This window comes from Takifugu flavidus, chromosome 4 (assembly GCF_003711565.1).
Source record: "Takifugu flavidus isolate HTHZ2018 chromosome 4, ASM371156v2, whole genome shotgun sequence".
Classification (NCBI taxonomy): domain Eukaryota; kingdom Metazoa; phylum Chordata; class Actinopteri; order Tetraodontiformes; family Tetraodontidae; genus Takifugu; species Takifugu flavidus.
Window position 1 is genome coordinate 4,635,814 of NC_079523.1, and position 18,012 is coordinate 4,653,825.

Below are 18,012 nucleotides of genomic sequence, written 5' to 3' on the forward strand. Positions count from 1 at the left end.
CGGCCCGGGTGTCCCAAGGCTACAGGAGATTTAAAACTGTGTCCCATGCGAAGGAGAGGTGAGAAAAGACATTACTATGCAGAAGCTGCTGGTGAACACAGCGCAGCTCTTTAAAGTGCTCAGTGCAGGATGCGGATGTATTTGCGTGAATTCCGTTTCCCTTTTCAACCAGTTACATCCACCAACTGGAAGTTAAGCCGCAGCCCAACTCGACTGAATCTGGTGGTAGTCTGGTGACATAACAGGCTCTGAACTCATATACGTTCATTCACAACGTAAGTGAGTGCGGTAATATTTTAATGTATCTAGTTCCCATGATAGCTGCTCATTTTCAAAACACCACCCACGGTCGCGCGGTGATTCCAGGACCACGGACAGCGTTTATGTTCCGCCACGCGGCAGCTGCATGTAAGCGGGAGATGCATCATATCATATGTCTGAAAGAAACACGGATTAAATACTGCAATGCATGTATTATTCACATGTTATATATCATATATGAGCATCACATTAGAAGGCACGTGTGTTTTGCTATCGTGGAGGAGTCGCAGATACCGGAGGGCAGGAGAGAGAGAGAGAGAGAGAGAGAGAGAGAGTTCATACTCCAAAAGAATGCAGATAATCACAAATCCTTGACCTGACCATAGTCATTAAATTAAGCTCAAAATTAACCTCAGAATCCAGAGCTCTCTCTCATTGTGCCATGTCTGTTTAACTGGGAGGTAATAATCAGCAGCAAAACTGCTCTGAAGCATCAAATGTGTAAATAACCAGCATGTTTGCAAAGAAGAATCCCTCATTTTGGGGCCGCTCCCCATCGGGAGAGCAACAGTGGTTTTCCATCAAACCGCAGCAGCTTGGATCGTTGCGTGTTTGTTCTGCAGCTTCTCCAGCAGCGGCGAGCTCGCAGCGTTTACAGAGTCGTAACTGTCACTTTAAAAGCTCAGTGTTCTGCAAACATAAACAGCAGCTCCACACTGATGCTTTAAGGTGGAATTTGGAGGCGAGGCCATTACCCCTTCCATCCATCCGCCTGATCGGAGCCTCGGAGCACTGGGAATAAAGTCGTCTGCCAGATGTACCTGGGCATATGTCTGGAATGAGAATTGAATTTGATTAGTGGTCATTAATTGCATCTTTCCAATATCATTCCGGTGGAGTCGGTCACCAAACCGCTTCGCTCCTTCTCGAAGCTCACAGGCAGGTTGTGGGATGAGGGTCCAGGGGGGGGGGGCTGCCATCCCTTACATAATGGTCACAGCGGTGCCCAGCGAACATAATTGGAATGATTTGTGCCCTCCCATTTCACCCTTGTATTAAAAACTATTGCTGGAGGTAAGTCAGGCGTGAGCACAGGCGAGCCTGCTGCTGTGGTGAATGGGGTGGGGTCCCGGGGGAAAGCTTGTAGAACAAAGCACGGTGTCATGCCAAAGAAAGCCAAGCCCCCCCCCCTCCCGCCGGGGCCCGGTCATGCCGTGAGAATGCAATGACATTACCGGGCCATTTAGCTGGCGGAAGAGCAGAAAGAGGTGAGAGAGGCGCTGAGTGTGTCACTTTTGTTATTTAATGGTTGACTAAAGTCTTGTGGGGGAGGGGGGGGGGGGGCGCTTGTAGGCAAAACTGAAAACAAATAGGTCAGCATTGCAATGGGGTTTTAATTTGTGTGTGTGTCTCCAGAAATCCAGGCAAACATGCATTACATGTATTCATTCCATACTAAGGAAGTTCCAGTGTGGGGACAGACTGAGAATTTCTCCTTTATTGTAATGTGGATTTCACAACTGCTTTCTTTCCTTTTTCATATTCTGCTCTGCTGACCTTTGAGGAGATGATCCTCAGACTGGATTTCGATCATTTCCACATTGTCATGACACTCTGGTGTGACAGGGGTCCGCGGGGAATAAAGCAGAAGCAAATCATTCCTGATTATCTTGCTGGGGTTAAGGGATTAAGTTCTGATGAAAATCCATTTTCACATCAGACCTCATATCTATTTAACAATGCTTCAGCTTAAGCTCGATGTTAATAATAACTCGTCGGATAAACTTTGTTTACAGCTGTCATGATTCATGTTCTGTTGGTGATGATTATAGAGAATTAGACCATCACACATAAACGTGTTTTATACCCATCTGAACAGACTAGGAACAACAACATGTAAGTCAGCTCTGTGATAGTCTTTCTAAAGCAGAAAATGGTCGACTGCAGCTTGAAAAACTATTTTAAGACTGGAAATACTGGAAGACTCTGAAAAGCTCTTTGTGTGTGTTTTTGCGCGTTTTTTTCTCGTGGTGTGTAGGTAAAATGTGAGGTTCTCTGCTCCTGTGTGTTTTTCCTCCTCGCTGTGCCCCCTCTGTACGCCGCTCGGCGGAGCTCACAGACTTTCCCTCTCTGGATATCAAATCATTTCATCCGCACGACTTAGAAAATAGCAAATTAAGCTAAAATACTTGGTCTCGCCAACTGAACCCTGTGCTGAGGGTGCAAAGGAAATACCTAGTATGATTTTAAAAATAAATAAATAACTAAAATCTTCCATTTTTATATTTCGCTTCTCCGCGGGAGCCGCGTTTCAGCACCGCGGAACTGTCCAGGCTCCGAGCGCCGCTGCCGCTTCTGCCGCTTCCGCCGCTTTCGCCGCTTCTGCCGCGTCCGCCGCTTCCGCCGCTTCTGCCGCTGCGGTGGAGATGAGGGCGACTAGAAGATGATGGGAAATGAGGTTAAAAGCACAGCATCAACCCTTTTCTCTACCCGGCCACATTCTGCTCTGCTGTCGAGTTTTATTTGATTTTATTTTTCATTATCATTCATTCCTTACACAAAATAACCCTGAATCGTGGCAGCCTCGTGGCCCTTTTATTAAGAACTGAGGTGTGTGTGTGTGTGTGTGTGTGTGTGTGTGTGTGTGTGTGTGTGTGTGTGTGTGTGTGTGTGGTGTGTGTGTGTGTGTGTGTGTGTGTGTGTAAGGAGTGCATTGTGGTTGTGGACTTGTAGTTATTTGGTCTGAGCTGGAGCACAAAGGAGCGTATTCTCTATATTTCTCTATTTATAGACCCTCTCCCCTCACTGGAACGTACCATTCGGCGTTCACGCACCAAAATGGGGGGAAGCAACGCTCGGCAAGGATACATTCCGAGTTAATAGCGGCTCTCTTTTATTTGAACCACCCCGCTGCTCCATCAGAGATTGATTCGGCCTGTCCGTTTAAACCGAGAAGACACCCGTACCGACTCCTCAGTGCAAAGAAATAAAAAAATAAAAGGGTGCCAAGAAGCTGGGACGAGGGAACGTGGGTGTAAAGCCAGAGAACGCGCTCTCTCTCTCTCCCTCTCTCTCTCTCTCTCCCTCTCTCCCTCCTCCTTCTCTCTTTATCTCTGTCTCTCTTTTTATGAAATCAATGAACGAGTTATTGGGTAAGACATAAATATAAGGAATCAAAGCATCCACCGGGACCGACGGCACCGCGCGCTTTTGATATGCGTCTTCGCCCAACGCTACATGTGTCTTCACATCAGTGTAAATATTGGCTCTGATAGGACGGGAACGGAACCAGCTCTGGCACGGCTTGGTCTTGGAACCCAGTTTTGACCAAGACTTGCAGCTTTTTCTTTTTTTTTTCTTTTTTTCCCCCTATTTCTTTATTTAAAGAAGAAAGAAACCACGGTTCTCCACACCATTCGCTGTCGGTGCACCCATCCCAACTCACTGGCCGGTCCGAAGATGGCAACTTTAACCAACGGGCAGGTGGACGGCACGGTGCACGGTGTCGGTGTGGTCTCCGCCAGCACGAACGGGCTCGTCAATGGATTAAGCCACAGCCACAGCCCGGTGGGGTGCCCGGCCACCATCCCCATGAAGGACCACGATGCCATCAAACTCTTCATCGGTCAGATCCCCCGCAACCTGGACGAGAAAGACCTCCGGCCCCTCTTCGAGGAGTTCGGCAAGATCTACGAGCTCACTGTGCTGAAGGACCGCTTCACGGGCATGCACAAAGGTGGGTGATGCCCGTTTTCCCCGAGACAACTGTGGCTCGACTTGTTTTTGTCAGTGAGAAAAATCTGTCACGTTGAGAGAGGATCCCGAGTCGTTCTGCAAGGATCTGAGCGGCAAAACGCGCACGGTGCCGCGCGAATTGCCCGACTTGGTGCATGTTACTGTCGGGATTTGTGGCCCCGAGAACCGGATGTTTGTGTCGGACCCGTCGGGGGGGCTCGTTTTAACGTGAAACATCTCCGGGCGTGCACGAGTGTCACGAATCGGCAGTCACGACGGTGGAGCGGTGACAGGGGGAGCAGCCTTCCCGTTTGGGCAGCGTGCGCGGGAGTATTCGCACATGCAGTCCGGCGGTTGTAAATGTGCTCTCATTCACGGCGGCGCTAAATTCAAGCCGTTAACCTCGCGCTGCAGCGCGGGGAGGCTGCGTTTGACCGCCCGGAGCGTCGTGCACGCTGTTGCCCATAATTCTTTCACTGGGCTTGTACGCGCGCGCGCGTGTGTGGGTGGGTGGAGGGGAAGGGGGGTCGCGCGTGCACGTGGACATGCACGTGTGCAACAAGAGGAACCGGCCCATCAGCCCAAGAATTGTACCGTTCGGGGCCGTTTTGGAGGGATGGTAATCCGAGTCGGAAACATAAAAATGAGGCCGCGAAAGACGTTTTTGGTTTTATTGTTGTTTCATTAGTCAGCAGAAAAGGGCGATTTAAACATTTTCATACAGGCACGGGTTTTTTTTTAAAGTTTTTCCGTCTCTCAGGGGAAGAGTCATTTTCTGTGATCTAATGAGAGGTCACTAATTGATCGGCTGCACCTGCAGGACTTCTCCCAGCAGTGCATTAAGAATGAGCGATCACTTTTTGAGCTGCTCCCTTCCCGTCCTTCCAAAGCCCCAAATCCTCTGCCCCACATAAACAATGTGTGACATGCGTTGTGTGTCGGGGAAATGGTTAGGACACACAAATAATTCCAGAGGGTGGAGACTGTCTGCAGCTATGGGAAAAACCAAAGAGGTGGAGAAGGAGAACGGAGGGGAGGGGGCATCTTTTATTAATAGCCCAGCTGTAGTAGAGACTCCCTGTTGGACAGTTAATCACCACTGGCCCCGGAACTATAGGCATGGCTCACCAGCTGATTCTTAGAACTGTCTCTTCTCTGCGATATACAGCCCTGCTTCCCGGGCCGGGCCCCCACTTTCATTAGCGATCCCCCGCCGTGCTCATATTTTAACTAGCTGGAGGCATTAGCTTCTCCCCGGCTCACCGGCTCCTCGGCTCACTTCAGTCTGCTCCTCCGCTGAATCCTGACACCTGAGGTTTCCGAAGAAGATCCTCGGATTATCAGTAAAACGCAGCACGTTCCACAAATAAGAGGCGAGGCGACTGCGCGCGCTGGTTTCATACTGGTTTTGTTGAAGGGAGCACATCAGAACGTGAGTCAGAGTCGGCTATCAGTTGGCAGCCAGAGTAAATAGACTGCAGACTAAGATGCAAACACACAAATATTTGCAAATAATTCATGCCGCATCTGTTTTTCCGTGTAAAACAAAAGTCGTTTCCTCTATTTTAGCGGTTAGCTTCCACAGCTGTTTTACTTTGAGACAGATATTCGCAGCCTTTGGATGCTGATGCCTGACGTTAAGCCGGGCCGGGCCGGGCCGGGCCGGGCCGTATATCAACGTACAGTAGCTATGTGGGGTTTTCATTGCTCTTTATTGTTTTTCTTAGTCCTTTGGTGCAGTTTGCATTCTTTCCATCGCTGCGATAGACCGAGGGATTCAAATTGAGGGCAGGGTGAAGCCTTAGAGGTGTGAAATGCTCCAGTGGATTCAATTCTGTCAGAATCGCCGGGAAAAAAAAAAAAAGAGGCATTTTTCTCTTCCATCAACCGTCCTTCAAACTCTTTCTCCACTACGCACTGTACCGGCGGCGTATGTTCAGGGACGGGGCGTGGTGTCAGATGATGACTGTGGAGCTACAAAGACGCCGATTGCACGGCCACATAATCGACTGCCGCCTCTTATTCTTCACATTTCATGGACCTGGCGACTCTCACTGGGACGGCTGTGAATTGACTCGGCTTCACCCAAAGAGAGAGAAATAGGCTCAGGTTCGGACAGGACGGATTGGGTCGGGTTAATGAAAAGCCCCCCACCAGCGCCGTCGTTCATCAGCGGGCCTGAAGAAACAACCTTTGCTATGGAAATGCTACCTCTGAAGACCCCTATTATGGCTGTTGTCAGCCGTGCCTGCGACGCTATTGCCATAACCCTCCCTGTAATGACTCCATGTATCACTCCTAATCTAGTCTTTAGGATTTTGTCCCCTTGGAATGGCTGGGCGGAGGGCGCAGGGAGGGGTCCAGGACAGGGCTCTGCAGAGGCAGAGGCAGAGCGGGGACAGAGCGGCGGAGGCCTACATTCTCCCAATGATTTTATTTCTCTCCCCTCTGTGCCCGAGTCATGCTAATGGAGGCCATTTATAACGGTCACTGGCTGCCGCTGCGGCTGCTGCTGCCGCCGCTGCGGCTGCTGCCGAGCACGACGGGGCTAAGAGGCACGACGCGCTCACGCAGCCGGGCCCTTTCTCCTTCCAGATGGTTATTGCTAGCACTGTTCATTTCTGATCATAAATGATTTATAATCAGAGGGGGTCAGTGGAGGTGCGACGATATCTCAGCAGCATTTAATAAGCGTTCTTGTATTTATGGTTTATCCCTCTCACATCTTCAGGTGGTTCCAGGCCGGATCTGCTCACTGCTTTTCTTTTGTGCTCATTTAATGCAAGTACGGCTGCCCTTTGGCAAACTAAGTACATTAGCGGAGTTCAGGCAGTTCAAACAGCGAGCCACCGAGAGGCTCAATGTCGGCACGGAAACTTGATTCAGATCTCAGCCAAACGGTCCATTTTGACCTGGCAGGCAATGTAAACAAAATGTTACAGGTCCATGGCGAAGGGGAATCTGCTGACAAAAATGTCCGGGGTGATTTATGAGAGCTCAGCGCCGCGCTCCAAATGAATATTGGCTTTTGAAAAAAAAGGGTGATGTGCTCATTACAGACCCACGCAGTGGAAATCCAACAAGGAGCCGCAGCGGCGGGGTTTAAACGTGCAGATGGTCGATGCTACAGATGGGTGCCGTAATCTGCACCGGCCATAAAGGGAACGGCCGCGCTCTCTGAGTGCCTATAGTTTGGAGATGTCGGGCTTTTTAACTGCACGTGTCAAGTGAGCAGGTTGGAGACACGAGCGGGTCCAGAAAGTTACGAGGCCAAATCCATGAAAGGACCCATGCTGCGTTTTATTGCAGGCAATTAGGCGTTATACGTGGCTATTACGGGATTTCCTTCTGTGGAAAAAAAGATAAAAACAATAGAGAAAAGAAGGGAGCGTGTGTGCGTGTGTGTGTGTGTGTGTGTGCGTGTGTGTCTGTGTCTGTGTGTGTGTGTGTGTGTGTGTGTGTGTGTGTGTGTGTGTGTGTGTGTGTGTGTCTTTTTGTCCTGCAGGTCTGCCTTAATGCAGCATGTGTTCCGGCCAAAACATTTCACTCTCTTTGCATCATCCTCTCAGCGGGATCCTCCGATCTCCTCCTCTCGCGTTTGGTTTGAGACGAGTGTGTGCGCCCGCACTCCCGGGCGCGTCTCTGTGTGTTTAGGTGCTCCTCCTCCCTTCCCAGAATCCTCCACTCAGCTCGACTCAGAATGCGCGCTCAGGCCCCACATTATGCCTAATTTCTGTGAAGGCGCGTCGCAATCGATTTGGAGTGTTTTTGTCGGGGAGAAAGGCGGCGCGTGTCACGGAGGAGGTCGCCTCTTTCAAAAGTACACTTACCCGCCGGCACCACGTTGCACGCCGCCGCCCTCTGTCCTCTCAGAACTGCCAAGCAACAAGAGGCGGAGCCAGAGCAGAGACTACAGCCAGGATCATTTGTCAGGCAAGGCGTTGCCACGGCAGCACCGCCACGTCCTGCATTATTATCTGAAGGGACCGTCCCACGGTGGGACGCATGTTGGCCAGCAGGAAGCTAGTTAGGCTCAGGCAGAGGTGACCAGGACAGGCCCAAGGAGGGAGCAGTCCTGGGGGGAGTAGCATGCTAACAGCAGATTGGGAGTCATGGGTCTGGCATGAAGGTGGAGCCCTTTGGTTCCTCTGCTCCTGGCGAGGGAAGGTGTGCGTTTATCTCTTTTCACCCCATTAAGACACGAGTTTCATTCACAAAAAGTTTTCTAAAAATGTCTCTACTTAAGCAGAAACTAGCTAAACACGTTAAAAACGTCCCGATGGGTTTGAACAAACCTTCCACGATGTGAAAATGGCGTTTTTCCATGGAAATGTCCCCTCACTTTGGCCATGTTTAATGTGGCGGAGCATTGTTCTTCCGCAGGACGGAGGGGAAAACAAACCCTCTCCTGACAAATCCTGCTGGCAGAGTCAAATATTTTCTGTTTTCAAGGCTCTTGCATCAGCTGAGTATTTTTCTCCTTGTTGAATTTTTAAAAACATTGTCACTTTAGGCCTCTTCAATCTTTTACGTAGCGTTCTGGAGACGGCGAGGGCGGTCCTTCTGAAGACGACTTCCGTGTTCATTTAGAGGTTTACTCTTGTCCTACTGATGCCTCCAATTCTAATAATAGAGCTTCCTGTGGGGATGTGACCTGCATATTTTTAAAAAAATATATTTAAATGAGCTTTTTTCTGTATTTCCAGATGAGGTGAGAGGACATGTGGTGATTTCAGTCTCTTTCCTAATTCCCACACCTACATACGCTCTTCCATCTTCCTCCATGGATGGTTTTCTTATCTGTGCAGTGCAATTCCACGTGCACCGTCCAGCGTGTGCGGAGGTTCGGTGTATCCGGCTTGGACGCTGTTTCCTTTGTTCACCAGTCAAAAGGTGGTGAAAGTCCACTTGGTGGGAGCTTTAGACCCAGTGGTTCTGGGATTGGATTAAAGCCGCTGGCTCCTTTTTATCGAGCTCTGTACACTTGGCAGGAATTCTTTGAGCATCCCAGCGTTATGTACAGTATTTGCAGCATATGCGTAGCTTCCTACCAAGGCTAAGCTCTATATTATGTCACGTGTTACTGATGTGAACTATGGCAGAGGTGTGAGAGCGCCGTCACACCTTCTGTGTGCAGAGGGAACAGGGTCCAGCTGCAGCTCGGTGCTGCGTCATGCTGTGGTCGACAGACGCTGCAGCACCGATATGAAAAACAGCTCCAAAGTTTGCCGGAGCGGCTCTAACTGTGCCCCATTAATGGGCACCGGGAAAGCGTTTATTCTTGGCCGGGGCGCATTTGTTTGCCTGTGATTTTTATGGTTTCTCCCGGCTCATGCAGCTCCTTGCATTTCCCTCAAGGTCAACTTGTTTTATCCCAGAACACCCAAATCAAATCATTGTTCCCACCTCATCAAGCAGACACATGCACCCAACATCTCATTCCACGCCGGAGATTTATTGTTCATGGGAAGTTGAATTAATGTTTATTTTCTACCAAATTGCTAAACGTAACTCGTAGTGGCATATCTGGGTCTGCCTGCCGGGATTCGCTAAAGCAGGGATTACGGGAGCCGTGGACTATTTGTGCCAGACAGAACGCACGTCAAAGGCCGCGGAGCATGTGTGAATTGTCGTGCCGGGCGCACACTTATCCGTGCCTGTATGGGCACGCACGCTGCGCCAGGAGTGCCGGGTTCGAGTGTCCCCGAGTCAATCCGCTCTCATCCCATCTCCCTTCATGCCTATTTCATGTCCTCCAATTAAAAATGCACCACGTTAACTTGTAAAAGGAAGGTGGGAATGGAGGTTATGGCTTTCCAAAGATCTCCCTCAATTATTCAGGGCTGGTTTTGATTCAGAAAATGGAGGGGGATTAATAAAACATGCCCAAGTTTTTCGAGGGTTCGGATGAAAACCAGCACCATCAAACTTATCAGGCTTTGTTTGGACTCCGTGGTATTTGCCGTGGTATTTATATCTGTCTCCAGAAGCCCGCTGGGTTCTCGTCATTTCATCACGACCTCCTACAAACGCAGGTCAGTGTCCTCTCCATTCAAACCTTGTTGGCACCCCGCTGGAGGAGAGTGCATCAGGGCTTTATCCTAGCCTGCTAGCTGGAGCGCGGCTAGACCCAAACATATCGCTGCAGAGGGAGATGGTGCAAGAGTGCGTAAAACGACAAGGAGCTCGAGACAGAGAGACAGAGGGAGGCGCGAGGAGGTGGCGGGGAGGATTAGAGAGATGTGAAACAGGGATGATGTAAGAGAATGCGTGAAAAGAGACGAGGGAGATCCGCGGAGGAGAGTCGGGGCGGTGGTGGGGCGTTCACACAAAGACAGACAAAGAATATCAAGAGAGAAAGTAGCAGAGATTAAACACAAGAGGTGCAGAGTAAGAACGGAGACGGTTCAATGACGGGAACAGAGTGAACAGGAGGAGGACTGACAAGAAGAGGCTGAAAGGCAGGAGAATTAGAAAGAGCGAGGGAGTCCCAGAGACAGATGTCACCCTCTCCGGCCCCGGCGGATTGATAGCTCCTGGCCCAGTTCCATGCCAGGCTCTGACCCTTCCGTCCTCTGCTGTAATTTATAGGCCGCGTTTTGCCAGATTTAAGCACCTCTCTGTGGTCATCCTGGCTGGAGACGGCAGGATGACCTTCCTCAGATGGAAGCAGAGTTAGACCCCTGCATCTTGTGGCCACCCCGGCGGCCAATAAGCTCGCGCTCGTGGTCCACTCACCTGTGACGGGGGTGCTAACGAGACGGCTTTTTACCGCACGCCGCTCTTTGCATGTTTGTTTTGGGGTTTATTGGAAGAGAGTTCTGAGTCCTGTCGCCTCAAAGCTGCAACGATGTCATCAAGTCATCCCCAGAATTGGTGACAAAAAGTCAAGTAAAGCTCTAAAATCTGATCGGATTGTTTCTTTCCTGACATTATTTTCAGCCGAGGATGTTTGTCGGGAGGGGAGGGAATGATTAAATTGCCTCCCAGACAACTGCTGACCTGCCACTGGAGGCCGGTCCGGATGCACCGTTCTCACAATGTTCGGAGCCCCGATAAGACGATTGATTTGGATGTTTGCATGGGTTCAGACACGGGGGGGCTCGTTTCGTCTGCCTGAGCTCTGGCTTGGAAAAGCCTAAAATACAGAGTTTCTTCTTTGGGAGGCCGTGTTATTGTTTGGGGAGGGGAAAAACAAAATCTCTCCATAAATATTTAACTCTCCTTTCAATCGGGCAGAAAATGGATTTCACAGATTGCCCCCCCCCCCCCCCCCCCCACACACACACACACACACACACCAGTTTTTTTTAAAAAGTGAAGACGTGAATATGAGATGGCCCTCAAACACAGATACTGTGATGCAGTGTGAGAGTAACCTTCACTCCAGCTCCTTGGAAGTGGGTGAATCCCCCTCATCAGTCAAGTTGTCACTCCAGCTCTGAGCTGCTGACACCAGCCGTCCCATCCTGCAGAAGCTTCCAGAACTTTTTTCCCGTGACGTTTGATGATGACACATATTTGTGTGATTGATCCTCTCACTTGTCGGCAGCTGGATCACCTGCAGTTTGATTTCGGCGTCACCAGATTCCCTCATTCGGAGCTGTTTTGGAAGTAAATAAGGTTTTGTGTGTTGGTCCTCAGCCGGATCATCTTGCCGGTGGGCTCAGGTGGGTTCGTGCTTGCTTATTCCGAGAATTACCCCCATGCACGAATCAGCCCGGGGAATGATCTGGACAGAAAGCCTTCAGCGAATGATTGCAGATTTGCAATTTAATGGCTTTTGAGGTCTCTCCGAGCCTCGCGCACGTTCCCGGTGCGACAGCTTCTTATTGTTTCGGTCCTTTAATCACAGAACGGGAGATGGGGATCCCAGAGTGGGATGATTTCCTGATGTTCCGAGACTGAGGCAGAAGTTTTCCGGGGAAGTTTTGTTTGCATTTTTGTTTTGAAGGAATAAAAAGAAGGGCGTCACGGCGCTGCAAGAACGTTCAGATCATCTGTGAGAAGTCCGTATTTCCTACAAAATAAAATCGGCCGATAGCGCGTTCCCGAATGTTTTCCGAGCGTATCACTTTGCATGAATCTTTAACTCTCCTCAGAAGAGTCGGACTAGCATCTGGATCAAACCGAGGGCTCCCACCCACGATTGGCTCCATTAAGGATTCTGAAAAATTCCCATTAACACAAACTATTTTAGATAATGACGCAACTTTTCCCCCGGAATTTGCAACAGGAAAAAAACAGCTTTTCACTGCGTGTTTAAGCAAGACGTTTTCCCATCGCGGTACTTACTATGATTAATGTGCCATCAGTGCAAAATGTAAAAACGATCACTCCAATCTGCCGTTCCATGTCCCAATTTGTTCAAGAGGAAGCCAAGCTTTCGAAATGAGTGGGATAAAAGTGACTGCCAAAGGGGATGAATATATATAATTATCTGTTGCTGGAGTGCCAACAAAGAGACTTTGAAAACCAACTTTACGTGCCAAAGGCTTCATTAGTCTGACAACAACAAAACGTCTCCTCAACCTCGGTTGGGAATGACACAGGTATCCTCAGAGCCATTAAAAACTGGAATCTTCCCGACCTCCAGTAGCCCAAACTCTATCTGCTGGGGATTAAAAAGCGCTTAATGTGCTAGCATTAATGTGCTGCGTTAGCGTGATGTTTGAATTATTAGGTGATTTAAGACTCAGCCGGCTGCTGTTTGTGGGTCCTTCAGTGACACGTTGGGAAAGGACGAGCGACTGTTTACTTTGCATGTGGAAATCCACGCGTGCCTTTCATCTGTCCTTCCTGTAGTGACTAGCGCTCCATGTTAGCTTTGCAAACATCTTAATTGTGTTAAAGGGAGAAAAAAAAAGGATGGGGGGGGGGGTGTAGAGATTAAAAGCCATTAATGTGTGTGGTGCAAGGGTGTGCTATTCCCGCGATGGTGCTTTTGTTCACTTTGGCAAAGCAGACGAGCGAGTTTCACCTTGAAACTCGACGCACGCCGCCGCCGCCGTCATTGTCGCCCGCTCTCGCCGTTTCATGCGCCGTCAGACTGGTTCCAGCTCGTCTTTGCATTTCTTTTTGTGATCACCACCCCTCTTACTCTCCGTGAGCGTGCCTCCCGTTGTCTCTCGTTCTCTCCTGCTCTCGCCTTTGTAGTACTGTTTCCCTCGGCTGCCCCCCCCCCCAGTCTGTCTGTCTAAGCATCAGATAAGCTCACTGGGGGAGACTTTAGAGGACTCTCCATCTGTGTATAAATAGCTCTGGATGAATTATTGAGGGACCTGAGGTTGCTAATAATCCCGCAGGACCCATCTGACAATGACACAGAAGATGGAGGGAAAACAATTACGCAGGCTTTCTCCTTCAGAAGAGCAGGAACGGAGGTGGGGGGGGGATCGACGGCTTCTGGGAGCCTCCTTGCGGGGCCCAACATCTTGGCTAATAAACCCAATTAAGTCTCCAGAATCAATCGGAGCCCTGGGGGCGTCCTCTCTCTTCCTTCCCCGGATGGCGCACAACAACAGGAAGTGTAATGATTCATGTTCCCCCTTCTGCGTTTGGATCATCCTCTCATCTCCATCTTGTAGGTTGGCAGAGCAGGCGGGACAGGGCGGGTAGGACGGATGTCCGCCGAGGCGGGATAATAGGACAGGGAGAGGACAGGAGAGGAGAGGAGCGGGAAGGAGAGCAGAGCGGAGAAGAGCAGGAATATTAATGGGAGTGTTTATCCTGTAAGTGTTTCACGGGGGGGGACACGGGACCGTGCGCTCCCATGACACGTCCCAAGTACTTTGTCTTCCTGGTGCTACATGATTCACCTGCAGATAATGTAGATTTATTCCATCTTTTCAATTATGTCCATAGGATTGGAAACTTCCACAGTCCTGAGCTCCATCTGGAAAACTGGATCATACAAAAATCCAAGAAAAGTGATTCTCTCTGTTCCGGAACACTCTGATTCCAGATTCCCTGGATGGTGTCAGCACTGGAGATTTGTTACTGGGTCAGAATTTAAACGGTTAGCGTGTAGGCTTTATTTTATTTATTTTTCTTAGGCATGCAAACCCGTTTTACATTATTCAAGTCGGCAGCATCATTTCATTTTCCAGAGTGTCGGAGCTGCTAAGTGATCGTGGCAACTTTTAGCCCAGCGAAGTCATTCCGTGTTTAAAGATTAATGCTGGGAAAAGCTAAATTTGGATGTCCTCAACATTTCCTGAGGAACTGGCCCAGGTAGGGTGTGTGTGTGTGTGTGTGTGTGTGTGTGTGTGTGTGTGGTGTGTGTGTGTGTGTGTGTGTGCGTGTGTGTGTGTGTGTGTGTGTGTGAGAGAGAGAGAGATCTCAAGAGGGGAAGTGAGGACATTTTGTCTGGTTCTCACAACTTCAATGGTCTTTTTGAGGATTCCAACTTCAGGTTGAGGCTCGAGGTGCGTTGGGGTCGGGGTCAGGGCCCCCCTTCTATTGTCGGGGCCTAGAGAATGGAACACTCAGTGGGGAGGGGTGCAGCTGGGGTGAGAGGTGTGTAGGTTGAGGTGTGCAGAGCTGGGAGAGCGTGCTGGGCGGGATGAAACTGTACTAATGATGCATTTTCCACACCATTGATTTGGTGGCTCTGCTCTCCTCTAAATCCTTCACATGCAACACATTCAAGCGGCCCTTTTTTTCCTCCTCTGCCAATCGATTAGGCGGCTTAGAGACGGCTACTCTGGGCAACAGGACAAGAGCTGGGACCTGTTATCTTCAGGGACTCTGCACTCTCTCACACACACAGACACACACACACACACACACAGTGGAGGCATTTAATCTTTCTATTGTCTCGGGGTTTTTACGTAATCTTGAACGTGAAAGCGCGTCAGATTGTGTGTGAAAATGTTAACTTTGCATGCTGTTAATACCTGTAATCTCTGGATTAAGGCTTGCATTTTAATAAGGAGGCTGCCCAGCTGACTGGCTCTGCTCCACATTTGTTTATTTGTCTAAAATGCAGCCTTTTGGTATTAGCGCTCATTACCGGCTGAGCCTGAGCTCCTGTCACCACAAAACTGAAGGTTGCCCACAGCTTTTAAGCACTTTAACCGAGAAATTTGTGCAGGTTCTTGTTTTTCTCGGGGTGCTGAGAACTAATCTTCACTCCCTTCAGACCACATTAATATCATCCCGATATGAGAGCATCTGGTTGAAACCCCCCCCAAACAGCTGACGGCCCTCTGGTCAGTCGCTATCCTCGCAGGATAAAGTGATGCAGTATAATAACTTCTATTTAATGATCCTCGTATCTTTATCCCAGGCAGTCATTTAGGTGTAACCGGAGTCCTTTTTTTCCTTCTCAATGACCGTGTCCCGCACCCTTCGGAATGGGAGAAACGCCGCTGATGAACAGCGGCGGTGGCCTCTTGGAGTTCCATCACCTGCTTATTAACTTGTGTTCTGTCTTTCCTCACTCTCTGCGCTCCCTCGCTGACGCGCTCGCCGCGGCCCCCCCGCATTAGCCATCGCTGGCGTCCGCCCCCCCCTTCAGCCAGGACTGAGGGATCTTCCTGGAGTCGCCTATAGGAGAACCGCTCCTGGGCTCTATTATAAATGATTTGGCCCTCCTCTTTAATAATGCTGCCCCGTAGTTCTGCCTCACTCCACTGAAATAATATCACACTTAAGACCAACCTTCATTAGTCTCTGAAACAGCTCCTGAATTTTTAAGGCTGAATGGGGAAAAAAAGGCCTGATGCGTCCTCTGAGCAGTAATTGGAGGGTCCCCCCCCCCCCCCCCCCCTGTTTGCACAGAGTACAGTAACATTAGTATTGTGGACTTCAAAGTGCCATTAATTTAATCAAGGTTTACAGCCACTAATTAAATATTTAAAGATAAACACAGGGTGAAGTTAAAGACGTCCTTGGCTGCATCTGCCGAAACAGCCTCCATCCTCTGTGTTGCGCCACCGCGCAATGATGTAAAAAGGTTTCCGTCTTATTGAGTTACCCCCTCGCCATGCGAGGACACGCCCGCGTTTCTTTCATTGCATCTGTTGGGGTTTTTTTATTGGGTTTTTTTTTTTTTCCTTTGCGTTTCGCGGCTTGAATAGCAACGATCACATGGAGGATACGGATGTTCCGGTAAATCCGAACAATTCCAGATCCAGGAGGTCATTAGTATTCTTCTGGTGGAGCCGGTGGTCCTTCAGTCACCTACGGCTAAAAGAGCGAGGCTTTACGTGCTGTTCCTCCCAGCACAATAAGTCCGGAATTTTCATCTTTATTCTGTTTAAAGAGTTGAATTGAAGAGGGCGATCTAAGCCTCGGCGCTCGCAAAAATCCGGTCAGAACATTCTTGTCTTAAGGTCAGTCGTCTTAAAAGTGGGGCAAAGAAAGATTCTTCTGTTTATTGAGGAGCGGCTGTCTTTGGCGAAACCTTTCAGGTGGAGCTAAGTGCTAACGGAACCGAGGAAGGCGGGAAGACGCAGAGATTTCTATTGACTGACTGAAATTGTACAGCTTCAAACAAAGTTTTCATGCCTACGTTTTTTTTTTTTTTATTCCGAGACAGAGTTCCGGGGCTACGCGGCGTGGAGCCTGAGCTGCGGCGCGGATAAAGCGTTTTAATGCTATTGACTCTTTTTAGGCTCTTACCAAGATGTTCTGAAATATTTAAATGATCGCTGGGAGTTTCTCCCCATCTGTGGCTGGGAATAAAAGGATGGAGCGGAAGGGAAGAACTTTTTATGTCAGCCTTTTACAATCCCTGAATTAATAGGCACAAGATAATTAGACAATTCCGTGCAATAACATTGTCCCCAAGCTGTCTCGTCTTGGGTGGCGTTCGCCAACGCACACGTGTCCAGTAATGCACTGATTCAGGAATGGATTAGTCGTTTAACTTTTAGTACAACCATAATTAGTTTTGGGGGAGAATTTTAAGCTTTAAAGGTTCAAAGCCTCACCGTGGAGACGCCACAGAGGTCATAGAGGTCGTAGTTTTCCGACTGTAGAGGGAGCGTTGAGGCCTCTTAGTACTGTTTGAGTTTCACGCCTTTTATCTAAAACTCCCGACATTCGTGGTATTTAGCTGAGGAAAGTTAGATACTTCCATGGGTAAAACATCTCCATCTCCCTCTGGTGGCTGGCTGCGGTCATGGAATAGGCCCCGCCCCCACCGATTATGTCAGTGTGGTTAGTTTAAAGGGTTGAATCTCGGCGTGATCTCAACATCTCGGCTGTTGTTTCAATCAGATTTCATCCCTGAAACAAATGGCCATCAGAACGTCTCCGTGCTCTCCACCATCCATGCTGATTCCTTTCATCCCCCCCCCGTCTCTCTGTGGATGTGTGTCCCTTTAGGGTGTCTGCAGCGGTGGAGATAAGAAGCGAGTGTAGGACACAGGGGGATGGTGTTCACAGGAGCTAGGTGATCTTATCTCCTGTCCCTCCTTCTCTCACCGTTGGGCTCGTCCTCCTCCTCCCTCTACCTCTCTCTCTTCCTCCCTCTCTCTCTCCCCCTCCCTCTCTCTCTAACCTCCCTCTCCCTCTACCTCCCTCTCTCTCTACCTCCCTCTCTCTCCCCCTCCCTCTCCCTCTCTCCCTCTCCCTCTCTCTCTCCTCTCCTCTCCCTCTCTCTACCTCCCTCTCCCTCTCTCCCCCTCCCCCTCCCTCTCTCTCTACCTCCCTCTCCCTCTCTCTCTACCTCCCTCTCTCTCCTCCTCCCTCTCCCTCTCTCTCTCTACCTCCCCCTCTCTCTCTCTCCCCCTCCCCCTCCCCCTCTCTCTCCCCCTCCCTCTCTCTCCCTCTCTCCCCCTCCCTCTCCCTCTCTACCTCCCCCTCCCCTCCCTCTCTCTCCCCCTCCCTCTCTCTCTACCTCCCTCTCCCTCTCTCTCTACCTCCCTCTCTCCCTCTCTCCCCCTCCCTCTCCCTCTCTCTCTACCTCCCCCTCCCTTTCCCTCCCTCTCTCCCTCCCTCTCTCCCTCTCCTCTCATCTCATGTACACACATTTTCTCAGATCCCCTCAGTGCTGCTGTTGATTTG

At 49.8% G+C, this 18,012-nt stretch overlaps 1 protein-coding gene across 4 annotated transcripts in view; it reads left to right on the forward strand.

The window, feature by feature from the left end:
- Nucleotides 1–3,242: 3,242 nt before the first annotated feature.
- The window catches only part of celf4 (CUGBP, Elav-like family member 4), a 58,001-nt gene continuing 43,231 nt past the window's right edge, over nt 3,243–18,012 (forward strand). For 2 of the 4 annotated variants that reach the window (XM_057030563.1, XM_057030562.1), the window contains exon 1: nt 3,243–3,997. In XM_057030563.1, coding sequence (XP_056886543.1) covers nt 3,721–3,997 — 277 coding nt within the window. In that variant the 5' untranslated portion in view covers nt 3,243–3,720. The remainder of the gene's footprint in view (nt 3,998–18,012) is intronic. The other 2 variants (XM_057030560.1, XM_057030561.1) reach the window with 1 other exon arrangement.